Genomic DNA, 15,388 nt, shown 5'->3' with positions numbered 1-15,388 from the left:
CATACAAGACCACTGATAATCTCCCTCGATCTGGGGCTCCACGCAAGATCTCACCCCATGGGGTCAAAATGATCACAAGAACGGTGAGCAAAAATCCCAGGACCACACGGGGGAGACCTAGTGAATGACCTGCAGAGAGCTGGGACCAACGTAACAAAGGCTACCATCAGTAACACACTACGCCTCCAGGGATTCAGATCCTGCAGTGCCAGATGTTTCCCCCTGCTTAAGCCAGTACATGTCCGGGCCCGTCTGAAGTTTGCTAGAGAGCATTTGGATGATCCAGAAGAGGATTGGGAGAATGTCATATGGTCAGATGAAACCAAAATAGAACTGTTTGGTAAAAACACAACTCGTTGTGTTTGGAGGAGAGAGAATTCTGAGTTGCATCCAAAGAACACCATACCTACTGTGAAGCATGGGGGTGGCAACATCATGCTTTGATGCTAATTCTCCGCAAAGGGACCAGGACGACTGATCCATGTACAGGACAGAATGAATGAGGCCATGTATCGTGAGATTTTGAGTGCAAACCTCCTTCCATCAGCAAGGGCATTGAAGATGAAATGTGGCTGGGTCTTCCAACATGACAATGATCCCAAACATACCGCCCGGGCAACGAAGGAGTGGCTTCGTAAGAAGAATTTCAAGGTCCTGGAGTGGCCTAGCCAGTCTCCAGATCTCAACCCCATAGAAAACCTTTGGAGGGAGTTGAAAGTCTGTGTTGCCCAGCGACAGCCCCAAAACATCATAGAGGAGATCTGCATGGAGGAATGGGCCAAAATACCAGCAACAGTGTGCGCCAAGCTTGTGAAGACTTACAGGAAACATTTGACCTCTATTATTGCCAACAAAGGATATATAACAAAGTATTGAGATTAACTTTTGATATTGACCAAATATTTATTTTCCACCATAATTTGCAAATAAATTCTTTCCAAATCAGCCAATGTGATTGTCTGGATTTTGTTTCTCATTTTGTCTCTCATAGTTGAGGTCTACCTATGATGCCAATTACAGGCCTCTCTCATCTTTTTAAGTGGGAGAACTTGCACAACTGGTGGCTGACTAAATACTTTTTTGCCCCACTGTATATAATACTATAGAACTGACAAAAGTATCTGAAGTCTTGCTATCCATCCCCTGTGATTTAGACAATTAAGGAAAATCTGTCAGTAATTTAAAAAAATTGTGGCAGGTATGATGTACTGGGAGTCAGTATGGCCAACCTTTTTATAGCCAAATGGGAGGAAGATACTATGTTTAAGGAACATAAATTGAAACTGTTATTTTGGAGAACGTGTATTGATGATGTACTTCTGGTATGGGATGGTGACATCATTTCTTTGAACGATTATATACAATCCCTTAGTAATAATACTTTAGGTATAGTTTTACAATATGAAGCCAGCCAACATCAAATCCATTTTTTTGATTTGAATATAGAGGTTAGAGACGGTTCTGTTTTGACCTCCACTTTTTTCAAAGATACAGACCGTAACAGTTTAATTGGCCAAGGGAGTTGCCACCAGGGCAGGGCCTGTGACGTATAACATCAGCACACTGGACACCACAGCCATTTTGACTAATTGTTACAAATGCTGTTTATTGAATTTTATGTGAGTGCAATAATTTAATAAATTATATGTTTTTATGAGCATACTATACTACAGGAGTTTGTTCTATTTTATTTCTTTATGAGGATTGCATTGTTTCATCTTTACTGTTATCCTGGAATGATATATTTGGGCAACTGTGTGTGGATCTTTGGAGGATCGTATTCTTAAAGGCACATCAACCCCAGTTTAAGAGTGTATAATGCTGGATATCGATGGAGTGATTTGAAGCCACTGAGTTTAATGCTCATCAGGCGCATAAGACCGCTCTATAATTTGAGGGTCTTTGGATTCAGTAAGCTGTTTGGCTTTATCACCGTGGAGTTGTGTATGACTTCCTCCACACTCAAGTTTGTGCTGGGATTTATCCCTCACTTTTTTTTCATTTATGGGAGCTCCTATCATCTATATGAACTTTATATATATTATATTATATTATATCATATCATATCAACAGGTGCTTACTTTAATAGACTTTAGCCAGCTTCAAAAATGAAGCCTTGAAATGCATAGAGGGAACATGGTTAGCCTGTTCAAGGCATCTTTTTTATCCAGACACTGCTGAAGTGCTACAGGCAACAATGTAAAGCCAATCCATGGGGGCAGGGTTGATGGGGGATTAAACAACCAACAGGATGATACAGTTGACAGATTAAGCTGGTCATAGATGGATTGAAGTTTTGATCTATCTATGGGTAGGATTATTTTACAGAGGTTTGATTAGTGCCACTGCAGCCAGGGGTGCTGATAAATGTATTCTGACAGCAGGGAACCTACATGAATCATCTGCCCTTACCCAAGATGGCCATGGCCAGAAATGCTAGGAGGGTATTCTCAGCAAAATAAAGCATGGATGGATGGGGAGGTTTGCTATTAATAAAAAAATAGATAGCATTTTTGGTTTGCGGTGCTCAGATGCAATGTAGTTTCATTTTAAACAGGACAAGGCCAAGGCAATAATTTCTTGTACTCCCTGTTCCCATCCAATAAAGTCATTGTATGTACAACCCATCAGGAGACCAGGGCATTGCTATGTGGGGAGTGTGGAATCGTGTGAACATTTTTCAATTGGTGATATATAGAAAGTCGCTGTTTGCATATTTATCTCAGGAAGGCTTTAGGTTGGAGAAACAAATGTGAAAGTGTTAACTATAACTCTCTGAGCTTGTTAAATACACACACTTATGTTAATTTCTCTTCTTGTCAGTAGTTTTCTGTTCAGAAAACCACATTGCTTAAAATACTATTGATGCTAGTAATCTAATGTTCTGGGAACACAACTGTAGATGATCTTCTTGTTATCAGTATACTTTTATTTTGGGAATGCCAAAATGTCATCTATTTTAAATGTAGTTCGCCCCCGGTGAGGATTTTGCAGCATCAAGAGTAGAGTGCTTTAAATAGAACTGTCTGGATAGAAATGCAGGTACTGTCCCTGCCGATTTGTTTAAATGATGTATACTCCAGGGCTTTATACTTACTGTCCCTTCACCATGTAATGAATGTCTGACCCAGAACAAGCATTTGTATATCAAGTGGCCAACAGTAATATCCAAATCCTTGTTCCAAGTCAGTAACTCTCAAATTAGAAAAGGGATAATGATAATAGCAGTCTTAAAGCATTCACCTTTAAAGCAAGTTAAAGAGGAACTTCACCTGGTTTTCAAAACAGTTAAAGTCAGCAACAACAAGTATCTGTAGCTGCTGACTTTTTAAAACACATAGTTACAGCCCAAGAAGTCTAGCACTGTGTTCCTACAACCTGAAGTCTTCATCGCTGTTTTTGTTCTTGGATTCAGGAACTGGTTGTGACTTCGTACATCTGGCTCCCCAATGTGCTTACGTGAGAAGCACTGACTTGGAGAGACTGTAATAAAGCCTCCTGGGATGTGTCATGTGTATCCCAGGAGGCTGCAAATGGGGTAAGGGGAGGGTCTGGAGGACTGAGGCTACGTCATTCTTGCATTGGCAAGGAATGAAGAAGTGAAACCACATACCTGTTGATAAAGGTACTTGCTCCCCCCCCCCCCCTCAAAAAAAATTCCAAATGTGTAAAAGGGAATGGGGAAGGGGAGATTGTAGTTATTAATGTCTAAAATGTAAGTGAAGGTCCGTTTTAAAAATGGCAGCGCCCATATTTCTTTTAGACTGTTTTGTTTATATAATTTGAGTGACTGTTTTTGTGCACAGATTTTTTTTTTTCATTGGCATTCAGATTTCACAGATTTATTTTATGTGCTCCCTGGACAAAAGGATATGATGTTTGTAATAATACTTGAGATTTTCCGACACTCCAACCACATATGGGATAATTATATTTGTGTGTTCTGGAGGCGGTGGAGAGCCTTGAACTTGTTGTTTATATCCACTGAATTTATATGTTCACTGAAATCTGGTACTTCAGATGTTTTTATCTTGACCCAGGTATCATCCACATACCTGACTCCGGATGGATCTCCTGAATAAGTTCTAGTCTCTGCTCTCAACCTCCTCCACATCCAATAGAGGAGAAATGCAGAACAAAATGAGTAATATAACCATTCTGTATGTGACTGCATTGTCAAAAAAACTCAGAAGCATTTTTAACAAATATTACATCTTTGGGTTTTTCAAGCCCAGCAACAGAAGATTGCACATCCAAAAGACCCAACACCCAAGCCAAAGCAAAATAGCCTGGTATATGCAGTTTAGTGTAGTAAAGCATTGAGAGACCTGTACATTGGGAAGACAATTTGGAGACATTATTTTGAGGACAGAGAAGCTTTATATTTAGTTAACACTTGCGTTAATCTCTAAAAAGTGATCAGCACTGACTGCTTTTCAGAGAGCAGTACAGGTGTGAATGACAGGCATCCCAGAAGTGATACTGCCACCTTCTAAATATCTGTGAGGAATACAAATAGGGAATACTGCGCAGCAATCATGAGCCTTTTTCACTTGAAAGTACAAGTGTCTGGCTGCCTTTGCAGCTTTGAAGAGCAATAAAAAGATGCTCAACTGTCTATTTTTATTGCCACCACCACCAGTAAACGAGCCCTTACTTATCTGTTAATGTTTTTATCATACAATCAAGCATCTATGTTATGTGACACAAAGGGGTCTTTTTATAAAGGTCTAAATGTGACTTTCACAAACATTCACTGGTGGAGAATCAATCGTTTAAAATACGTGGACATGGATGGTTCTCAACCAGAAAATGTTTGTAAAAGTCACATTCTCTGCTTTAAAAATCGACCCCTTAATGTAAATACTTTTATCATGGCACCAAAAAGAGGTACAATGGACTGACAGGCAAAAATGTAAAACAAACAGACTTTGCAAGCAGCTTGGAGGTGCCTGTAGATATTTAATGGCTGTGAGCCCCTTTAGTGTAGGAACTCAAATTATGCTAGTGAACTCAGCATAGCTGGAAAGTATTACACGAGCATGCTCTATTCTGCAAACATAATACAGCCAAATGGGATTTTGTTGCAGGGACATTTTAATAATTAATCCTTATTTACGCTGGATAATGTTATTGCCAGTGTTCTATGCTGTTTATTTAGATAACAGCCCTATTTCCATTTAAACAAGTTGTTTTGACCAGCAGATGTACGTGTACAGCATGCAAACAGGGGATGAAAATAATTGTCTGGACTCAGATTACTCTGGTTTTGATACTGCTTTTTCATTTTTATTTTGTTTTTGTTTTGTTTTTTTACTTTTTTTTTTTAACAGAACATGTTTCCACACCTATCAGAACATATCCATCAATTCTATTAGGTATTTCACCTCTGGGGTGGACAAACTGCCTACGTAGCTAGTATTACTCCATAGTAAAGCGATTAAACAAGAGGATCAATAATCAGGAATCTTCACAGAAAGCCACATGAGGGTCAGCTGATAATCGTACAGGTTCCCCCATGCCCCCAACTTATTTGCTAGCAATCCTTTGGGCACCAATCTGTACAGATCATATCCTCAAAAGGATGCATACCATTTTGTAAGATTTTGTCTATTAAACGTGATGCTAGTATTGACATAAATACAGAAAATGAATTAGTGAATGGCAGAAAACAGGGCAAGTGTGCTTACAGTCAAAACATATTGGGGTTGATTTACTAAAACGGGAGAGTGCAAAATCTGGTACAGCTCTGCATGGTAGCCAATCAGCTTCTAACTTCAGCTGGTTCAGTTAAGCTTTGACAAAAAAAACTTGGAAGCTAATTGGTTTCTATGCAGAGCTGCACCAGAGTTTGCATGCTCCAATTTTAGTAAATCAAACCCATTGTATTGTAGGTGTCATGTATGTACATGATGGAGACAGACTGGATAGCATGCACATATGCAGAGCAAAACAAAAATGTATTTATTTATACAGAGTTATTTTCCTGTTTTTACCACCATTGTTCCTGAATGGTCCATATAACATTTATTACATGGCAGAAAAAAAGGTGTTGGCATGCCCAGAATTCACCACCCTTATATAAAACTACACAACTACCATCAGCAAAATAGTATTGGTAGGATTTAGGTCTGATCTGCACAGATAAAAAAATATCCAAATAAGAATGAATTAAACTAGAACTAGCATAAATACCTGAATCTGTCTGAATATTAATCACCCGCAATCCCAAACCACTCACACTGGGAGAAGGAGGGTCAGCACGCTAGAGAGTTTTACTGCATTGCACACTGCTGTTAGTCAACACTTTGAGCATGCTTACAGAAGAAGAAAGCCAAATGATTAACTTATCTGTTTAAGCCCTTGCTACATTGGTAACCAAGTAGTATTGCTTAACTGCTACAGAAGCAATTAGGTCACCAACGAAGCTGTGCTGTCCAGCAGGGGTCCCTGGACCACGAGGATGGCTGAATACAATTACAGATTCTTTAGTAGGTAAAAACATTCATATATATTAATTTAAACTTAGCTCTCTAAAAAACACAAAATCGGAATGCGCTTAAATCATATCAAAATTTCATATATCGTGCAAAGAAAGTCCAAACGCTATAAATTTACATTATCAAAAAAAAATCCCCAGTGAACCAATTTATAAATTCTTATTCATGTACAAAAGTCCAACATCCCAAAGAATTTCTTCTTAAAACAAATAAATCCACCGTGCTCAATCCACCACCAGATGAATGGAATAAACTCACCAGAGCTTAATGCTGATCAAATTATAAATCAGCACAAGCGTATTTGCTCTGGGAGCGATGAGAGAATCCAAAGAAGCAACCCTCTGTAATTTGAAATCCAGACACCAGGAGCAATACTCTGCAGCCACTCTGCGGTATGGCCAGGACCTTTTATATATCGATCATCCTCCACATAAATGGCAGTATCACTCAGAAATAAAGGAAAGGCATGATGGTACAGTAAGTAAAAACTGTATATATTTATTAAAATCTCATCTTACTCACAAAGCAAGTGTCCACCTGACACTGGTATAACAAGCGGCAGAATATAGGAAGCATATAATAGACGAACTCCGTTCACCGCGGACACCTCGCCGAAAGGTGCAGGGAACGTCCTGACGTCATCCAATAAGCTCCGCCCTACGCGTTTCGTCACTCCGACGTCCTCACGGAGGACGTCGGAGTGACGAAACGCGTAGGGCGGAGCTTATTGGATGACGTCAGGACGTTCCCTGCAGCTGTCGGCGAGGTGTCCGCGGTGAACGGAGTTCGTCTATTATATGCTTCCTATATTCTGCCGCTTGTTATACCAGTGTCAGGTGGACACTTGCTTTGTGAGTAAGATGAGATTTTAATAAATATATACAGTTTTTACTTACTGCACCATCATGCCTTTCCTTTATTTCTGAGTGATACTGCCATTTATGTGGAGGATGATCGATATATAAAAGGTCCTGGCCATACCGCAGAGTGGCTGCAGAGTATTGCTCCTGGTGTCTGGATTTCAAATTACAGAGGGTTGCTTCTTTGGATTCTCTCATCGCTCCCAGAGCAAATACGCTTGTGCTGATTTATAATTTGATCAGCATTAAGCTCTGGTGAGTTTATTCCATTCATCTGGTGGTGGATTGAGCACGGTGGATTTATTTGTTTTAAGAAGAAATTCTTTGGGATGTTGGACTTTCGTACATGAATAAGAATCTATAAATTGGTTCACTGGGGATTTTTTTTTGATAATGTAAATTTATAGCGTTTGGACTTTCTTTGCACGATATATGAAATTTTGATATGATTTAAGCGCATTCCGATTTTGTGTTTTTTACTTTTCACCAATACTTGGGTTAGAGGTTTGCTGCTTTATAGGATTAATTATTGTTGATTGGCGCTTTCTTTTGTTTTTTTGTGTTTTTTTGAAACTTAGCTCTCTGTCTGGAGTTCAGTTTTAAGTGTGAAATCCGAGTATACTGATTCAAAAGCAATCCTTCACAACAGAACTATATGTTATTTAGTATCTTTGCATAGTGATGACATAGTTAGCTTTCATTCACACAAACAGCTACATGGCTTTAAGAATAGACAGACTAAACAATGTGTCCAACTTACAGCGTAAATTGTCAACTTTGTGCACTTTTTCCAGAGCTTGCCGAATGCTATTATTGTCCTCTCCCATTGATATAACAATTCCCACTGGCAAACCATTACTGCGGAGTGCATTTGCCACTTTCCTGCCAGTATCCTTCCAAATGTCTTCATTGGATGAAATGACTCCAACATGCGCCCACTGAAAATACTTCATTACATTAATAAGAACCCTGGTGGGGGAGGGTAGCGTTCTGGCAAAGGTGGGGTAGCTTTTCACATTGTCCAACTCATAGTTGATGCAGGCCCAAGAAAACACAGCTTTGTTCCAGTTCTTTCCTAAAAGAGTAGCAGCATCACAATATCCAGGGTTTGAAGGGCCAATAAAGCCTGAAGCAACCCCAGAGTATGTAAGAAATGCTGAAAGAGCCTTTGAGGTGTGGCAGTCTTCATCAATTATCACATAATTAAAGTTAAGTCCCAAGTCTAAGGTAGCATCCTTATTGATGCGTTCAACAGCTAACTTGGCAGCAATATGTGGAAGAGCTTTAGAAAACAATGGATCACAGGACCAAGGTCCGACAACACCAACTTTGTATGGAAGAGAGTTCACAAACTGTGGGAAGAAGACAATAGCCAGGATTGACCAGCAGAGAAGAAACTTGGATGCTAAAGATGAAAATGTGAGGTATTCACTTTCAGTCCATCTTGGGTAAATATTACATCTTATTACAAATCTATGAAAAGACCAGGGCTCTTGTAGCATTGCACTCCTGCATGTAAAAGTACTAGGCAATAAAGAGATACATCCAGATTTAGTTTACAAGGTCAGGTGATGGTTACGATTGCAAATCCAGTGTAGGCCTGCTAAAAGAAGTAAAGAAAGGTAAGTTATACAGTTTATGTAAGGCAGTTAATTTTCTGGTACATATAAACTCTGATATGTCAAACATTTTTGATCAATATGAGTCCTAAATACATGGGTATCATATATATAACTCAAGCAGGCTGAAGATTAGACATTTTATTTTCTTTAGGAAAACATCCAAGTAGGAGGTAACTGAATTTAGGGCTGGAAAGGACAGATATTTGACCATAGAAAAGCTGATGTCTTGCTGCTTACGACCTGATTTGAAAGTACTCAATATTACCCAACTGGGTTAATTCTAAATGGCCCATTTTGTGTCTAAGCATCATATTAGGTGGCTGAGTCAGACAAGGGATTGTGCCTTCTATTAGTTCTGGCAAAATTAATGTTTAAATTGTGTTACCCAAACATTTCAAATACCTGATACGTGTCTGTTGTACTATGTACTTGTTTTAAAAAATATCCTGTTCTCTTTGCATTGCTTACTTTGTATGAAATACCTGGTGTTCTCGACAGTCCCCTTGAGTTCCTATTTAAAACTGACCATGCTAGGCATGGAAGTTAGTCCATCCCAGTGTAGTCAGTTTTCTGTCTGTGCTAGAAGCACAGCCTGCCTTTCCTCCACAGCTCTTCACTGGGCAGATCAGTGTACTGCTTCTTCTCAACTTCCTGCTGACATGCTCTCTCCAGTCTCCATCCTCAGCTCTACAAGCCCCTTATGCAGCTGTGTTGACTTATAAAAAAAGGAAAAAATAGTTATATTTATTTTTTGTTTTAAACTGAATGGGTTGTTTTACAATGTTTTGCGTAGATTACATTGGATCTAAGCTGCCAATGAAAACCTCTCTTGCATCTCTTAAATGTCTTGGAAACTTTGCTGAGGAGTTACCTGAATCTGAATTTATTGTTCCTTTGCTTGATATTGTCTTCCTATTAGATTTTTAAATTGTTAGTTTACATCACAGAAAACACAGCAGAAGGATTAAGACTCCTCCGATTGCATTAGGTATAAGAATCTACAGGGTTGGAAGACACAGTTGAGAATTTCAGGAAACGGAATACAACACTGTCGTCTTTGTGAGATATCAGAAGCCTATAGTTATTCACCACAACATTCTTCAGCAATAATTAAAGAATTAATTTTGGGTAGAGAAGGCCCGTTATGATGTAGCATCAATTAATGGATTGCAAAGTAGACCAAAAGTAAATATAGTAGATATTGGATAACTTCAAAGTATTGGCATATTGCTCTCCACGGTCCAAAAATATAATTCTTGATGTTTTGAATTCAGAGGAGAACCTAGAGTGTGTGCATAGGTCCTTATATGGCTGTGGTAGGGGCATTAGACTGGAAGGTCCTTTAGGTAAAGCACTGACCTGAATATTCAGTACCCAACTACTAGAAAAACATGTGCTGCACAAACTTCCCTCCAACTCATGCCCACACTCATCCTCACAAAGATAAGGCTCTCTAATTTAGCCACATGGCTATAATTTTCAATTATCATTGTTTGCATCTGAAAATAATTAAAACATTTTTATTAAAATTGTCAGGAGAACCAGAGAGCACACGGAGACGGCATGCGGGCGTTTATTGGGGAGGTTTTTGGGGTATAGACAATAGTCCCGTTAGTCCACAGATCCACACCAGACACAGCAACACAGTAAAGTTCTCTGGAAGGCAATATGGAACAACGGGGGCTGGTAGTCCACAGGGTTCAGTAGGACTGGGAGTGGCGGTTTCGGGAGACTTTGGGTTCCTGGGGAGAATGGGGCTCAGTCTTTTGGGCAGCATGGGGTTAGTCCACTTACTAGATGCGGGGAGCCGGACACAGAGGGTTACAGTCCACACCAGCAACAGAGTTAATCCACACAGGCAGCTGCAGGCAGCGAAGGGTTAAGTCCAGGCAGGTTCACGGGGAACAAAGGGGTTAAGTCCATGCAGGGGATAGATCCAGCTTGCAGGCTCACAGGGAACAGTCCTCCACGGAAGAGATCCAGGCAGCACAGATTTAACTCCACACAGGGGAGGGATCCAGCAGCAGACTGGCAGTCAGGTCAGCCAGTGAGAGAGGAGGAGAGCAGGGGACAGAAGCTGAGAGGAGGCTGGCCGCAGCACAGACCTCTCTCACACACACAGCTAGGAGAACACCCGGGTCGGCGCCCTGCTCTGCCTTAAGTACAGAGCCGGGCATGTTGCCGTGGTAACATGAGACTTCGCGCCGGGTCGCCATGGCAGCGGGCCCCACCCCCCGAGTCTCTGGACCCACACAGGGAACGCAGGCTTTGACTATGTCTGGCACGGAGCACGGGAAGATGTGCATGAGAGGACAGGGAGGGGGGTGACAGGAGGGAGTGTGCATGTGGATTATCACAGCAGGGGGGCAGACTTTCCAGTGCCCAGCCAGGGAAGCAGGATGCTCCCTCAGCAGGGGACCAGATTGCCGGCGACATGGGGGTGAGGGGCCGCTGGGGGCTGCCTGTGTCAGGGGCAAGGAGGACTAGAAGTCCCAGCATGGATGGGGCAGAAGAGTGAGGGGCTGCTGAGGGGTGGAGGATAGCAGGCAGCAAGCCTAGAGGATGGAGGGGGGGGAAGGACCAGCTCCGTGACAAAAATAATTATAGTTATTCCAGTGTATTATCTTTGTGAACTGAGCCTAATGCGTTTAGCCTGTACCTACTCTCTTCAAGAATAATGAGCATATCCTAGGTACCTCCTCTGGACTTACAGCTACTCACACATCCCTTCCCATCTCACAGCTACAATCATTGTCTCTCTGTAGAAATCACACATCATGCTAAAAATATGTGCATTTTATTTTTTTAGAGATACACAATTCATTATGATTTAAATATTTTAATGTATCTTCATGCAATAAAAAAATAGACTGCTTTTTGCGCACATTGTTTTCTTCATTCAACAAACGGGAACATTGTTGCTATAGTACTTTCAATAGTTCTCCGTAATATGTTGGCTTTAGATAAATACTGGGAAACTAAAAAGTAATAATGTCACAACTGTCATGTGATATCGAAAAAAAAAAAGGAAATAGATTGCACCTCTACATGAAGTTACACTGTAGTAAAAGAAAAGACCAGAAGAGAGCTGAAATACTATAGAAAATACAATTCACTGCTTTGACAAAAGTCCCTACATTATCCCATTTCCAGAGTCTGCTGTGAAATAGACACACGTCACGCACCGGCAAAAATGCATTATTTTGTCTTCTTGAAAGATTCACTAACAAGAGTGTCTGAGTTGTAGTTTATATATCTCCATGTTTATACAATTCATAAAGTTCCACTGTGTTGTTGCTACCTTGCTAATATAACCAAACAGATTAAATATTACCCATTATGCCTCAATGTATGTAGCTAGCTGTAATTCTCTTAGGCCTTTGGGCTCTTGTTTCATGTCTCACCTATTTCTGTCATTCTCCATCAATGGCTCCATGGGTGCCAGTTGAGTTATATTCATTAAAGTCAGAATTATTCCATTAAAATGTAAATTTCAGAAGTATACAAACATGAAATCTCAGGCCTCTGGGTCACTGAAGCTCTAAAGCATTATAGCTTTACGATGCAAAATACACAACACAGAAATCACAACATTCTGTCTGCTTAATCTGATTGTTTTTGAGAACATCCAATCATCATGGCATGCAGATTCAGTATTTTTTTTTAGCAGCAACACATTAAATGTGTTGCACTAATTGATTTTTAAAAGGATATCATGATGCTATTTCAATGAAAGTATTGTAAAATTTACTTGAAATTAATGTTGGATGAAACACACCTTTTACATAACATACTTTCATAATTGTACTTTATTATCAGGCTTTTGTAGCTAGTACAGACATCAATATACTTAACATGAAAGTCATCCATTGTGTGCATTTTTGGAAGATTGGGAGAAAATCTTGTGTTTTTTAATCTGGCTGATGCTTGCTGGGAGACTACTGGGTGAACAATTGAGAAGACAGGTCAGAAAACTAGTTCAACTTGTTCTCCTTGGGACAAGCACCACCAGCAGCATTTTCCCACATCTCAGTTCCCCACCACAGAGTCATAACAATGAATGCTTGGCAGAGTAAACCTTCAAGTTTGAAAGGTCAGTCAAAGCAGGGCTGTTAGATTACACCTGTTTAGGCAACAGGGTTGCAAATCTATGGACACCTTAAGCCAGTGTATCTTTGCTGATTTCTGCTAGCATGAAATGCGTTAGAGATTGACCTCATAGTGAGCCTGTTGTTTACAATAAGTAGAAGCAGACAAACAATTATGACAGTTTTATTCTTGAGCAGTAAACCTGTAATATCTTATATTATAACAAGCAAAGTGCTGGAGCCCATTAAATTAATGGTAATAATGATTTTCTGAAATACAACACACACACAGCTTGTGCCTAAAGCAGAACCTAACTGTATCCTAGCACCACAAACCAAAAATGCTATTGAATTCATTTTTAATGTAGCCACATGTCGGCTATGTCACTTATGCAGTTCAGGGACACTTACAGGTAGGACTATGGTTAATCCTTTTTCCCCTAGTGCCCAGTACTGGGACAGTTACATCACTTCCTGTTAGCAGAGCAGAACCAATTCTCCTGGACAGTAGAGGATCTTGGGACCTGTAGTCCTGCAGCCAATGCTTACTGTATTCCTGGATGCTGACTTAACTACACATACAAGAGAGCTGACAAACCAGAAGAATTCTGGGAGAGAAGATATATGATACTTCAGGTGGCGAGTTAACTCTCTTGATGTGGGATTCAGAGCTGGATGTGGGGAGGTTGCCATTCTTTGATCACTGGATCTGCATTGCTGGAATGCCGACCACCACACCGGTATCACAACAGTTCTTCTCTGCACCACTGTCCAGCCCCACACAGCCATCACTGTTTGCGATGCTGACAGGCTGTCAAGCGGTCACTCGAATGTCTGGACAGATGTGTAAAGAGCCTGAGCAAGAACTCTTTGTTCCTAGGAGGCTCTGATATCAACAGGATTGGTGACCGGGCAGATGCCCAAGATCTTTCTGTTATCACTCTAGAACACTGCATGCAGACATCTTTACACCTCAGTTACCAGGAGACCTTTGCGTTGAGCAGTACCACAGCTTATCTGTTTAACTTCAGCAAATTACCATCATTTAATAATATTTACGTGCCCCATCATTGCTAGCAGAATGCAGCGGATGCCACCATATTAGGAACTTTAGTATCACAGGACTCAAGCTGCAGTTTCTAGTTAAAGGGACCGCTTCCTTTCTAAGGCCATTGTTACTCAAACAAGTGTACCTAAACATATTTATACAGGTGTATACATTTATATAGGATTTTATATACTGTATGACCTTTGTAATGCCGGTGGCCCATAGGGAGCTGACAAGCCAACAAGCCTTCTCTTCCCCATCTTACTGTCGATGTTGCATTTAAATGGTTGAAGTTTACTTCATATAACTGTATAATCTGTTAAACATCCTGTTGTGCTAGTGTTTCTGCTTTCATGCTTTAACTGGGTTTGAGCATCCTAATCCCATTATTCTTTTGGTCTACTCTTTTAAGCAAACACTAATATAGAGGTCTTACTACAGAATTGTATCTCTTGCATTATTATCTGGAATTGTTAAAATATGTCTGAACCCAGAGTGTCAGAGATGTTGGGAGGCTTGCAAGGTTAGGGCAACCACTAGGGACAAGCATCATTGAGTGGCCCCTAAGGCGGTAGTGGTACATTAATATTCAAAACAAGCTCACCAATCCTTCCATGTCTGCATTCTTATTTTGTTGAGAAATCACTTGCCCTCCAGAGGATTTACCCCCCTTCCTGACCAGGCCATTTTTTGTGCTGCATTATTTTAACTCACAATTGAGCTGTCATGCAACGCTGCACCCAAATGAAATGTACGTCCTTTTTTCCCCACAAATAGAGCTTTATTTTGGTGGTATTTGCTCGCCTGTGCGTTTTTTATTTTTTGAGCTATTAAAAAAAAAAGACCAACAATTTTGAGAAAAAAAAATATTTTTGGCTTTTTGCTATTGAACATGTCCAGTAAAAAAAATTTAAAAATCTAATTTCATCATAAATTTAGGCCAAAATGTATTCTGCTACATGTCTTTGCTAAACCTAATCCCAATACGTGAAAATTAATTGGTTTACATGAAAGCTATAGCGTTTACAAATGGTGGTATACTGTATATAGTGGGATTCTTTTATAATTTTTACTAGTAATGGTGGCGATCAGTGGGACTGCGGCAGGCATTCTGGCACTGGGGGGAACTCACTTGGTGTCACTGACATCCCCAGTGACACCAATACAGTAATCAGTGCTAATAAGATCGGAGATGCACGGCAATCACCAGGCACCGGCGAGTAATCACCAGTTGGGACCCGGTGATTGACAGCCGAGGCCGCAAATGGCA

At 40.4% G+C, this 15,388-nt stretch overlaps 1 protein-coding gene across 1 annotated transcript in view; it reads right to left on the bottom strand.

Moving 5' to 3' along the window:
- GUCY2F (guanylate cyclase 2F, retinal) overlaps positions 1-8,948 on the bottom strand; it is a 68,235-nt gene extending 59,287 nt beyond the window's left edge. The window contains exon 1 of the mRNA XM_089678279.1: positions 8,121-8,948. Coding sequence (XP_089534405.1) covers positions 8,121-8,862 — 742 coding nt within the window. The 5' untranslated portion in view covers positions 8,863-8,948. The remainder of the gene's footprint in view (positions 1-8,120) is intronic.
- Positions 8,949-15,388: the final 6,440 nt, after the last annotated feature.

Source organism: Staurois parvus, unplaced genomic scaffold (genome assembly GCF_062004578.1).
Source record: "Staurois parvus isolate SC_StPar_1 unplaced genomic scaffold, SC_StPar_1.0 ptg000202l, whole genome shotgun sequence".
NCBI classification, from domain to species: Eukaryota; Metazoa; Chordata; class Amphibia; order Anura; family Ranidae; genus Staurois; species Staurois parvus.
Note: the sequence above shows the minus strand (reverse complement) of the source record. Positions and strands in the feature narration are given on the sequence as shown.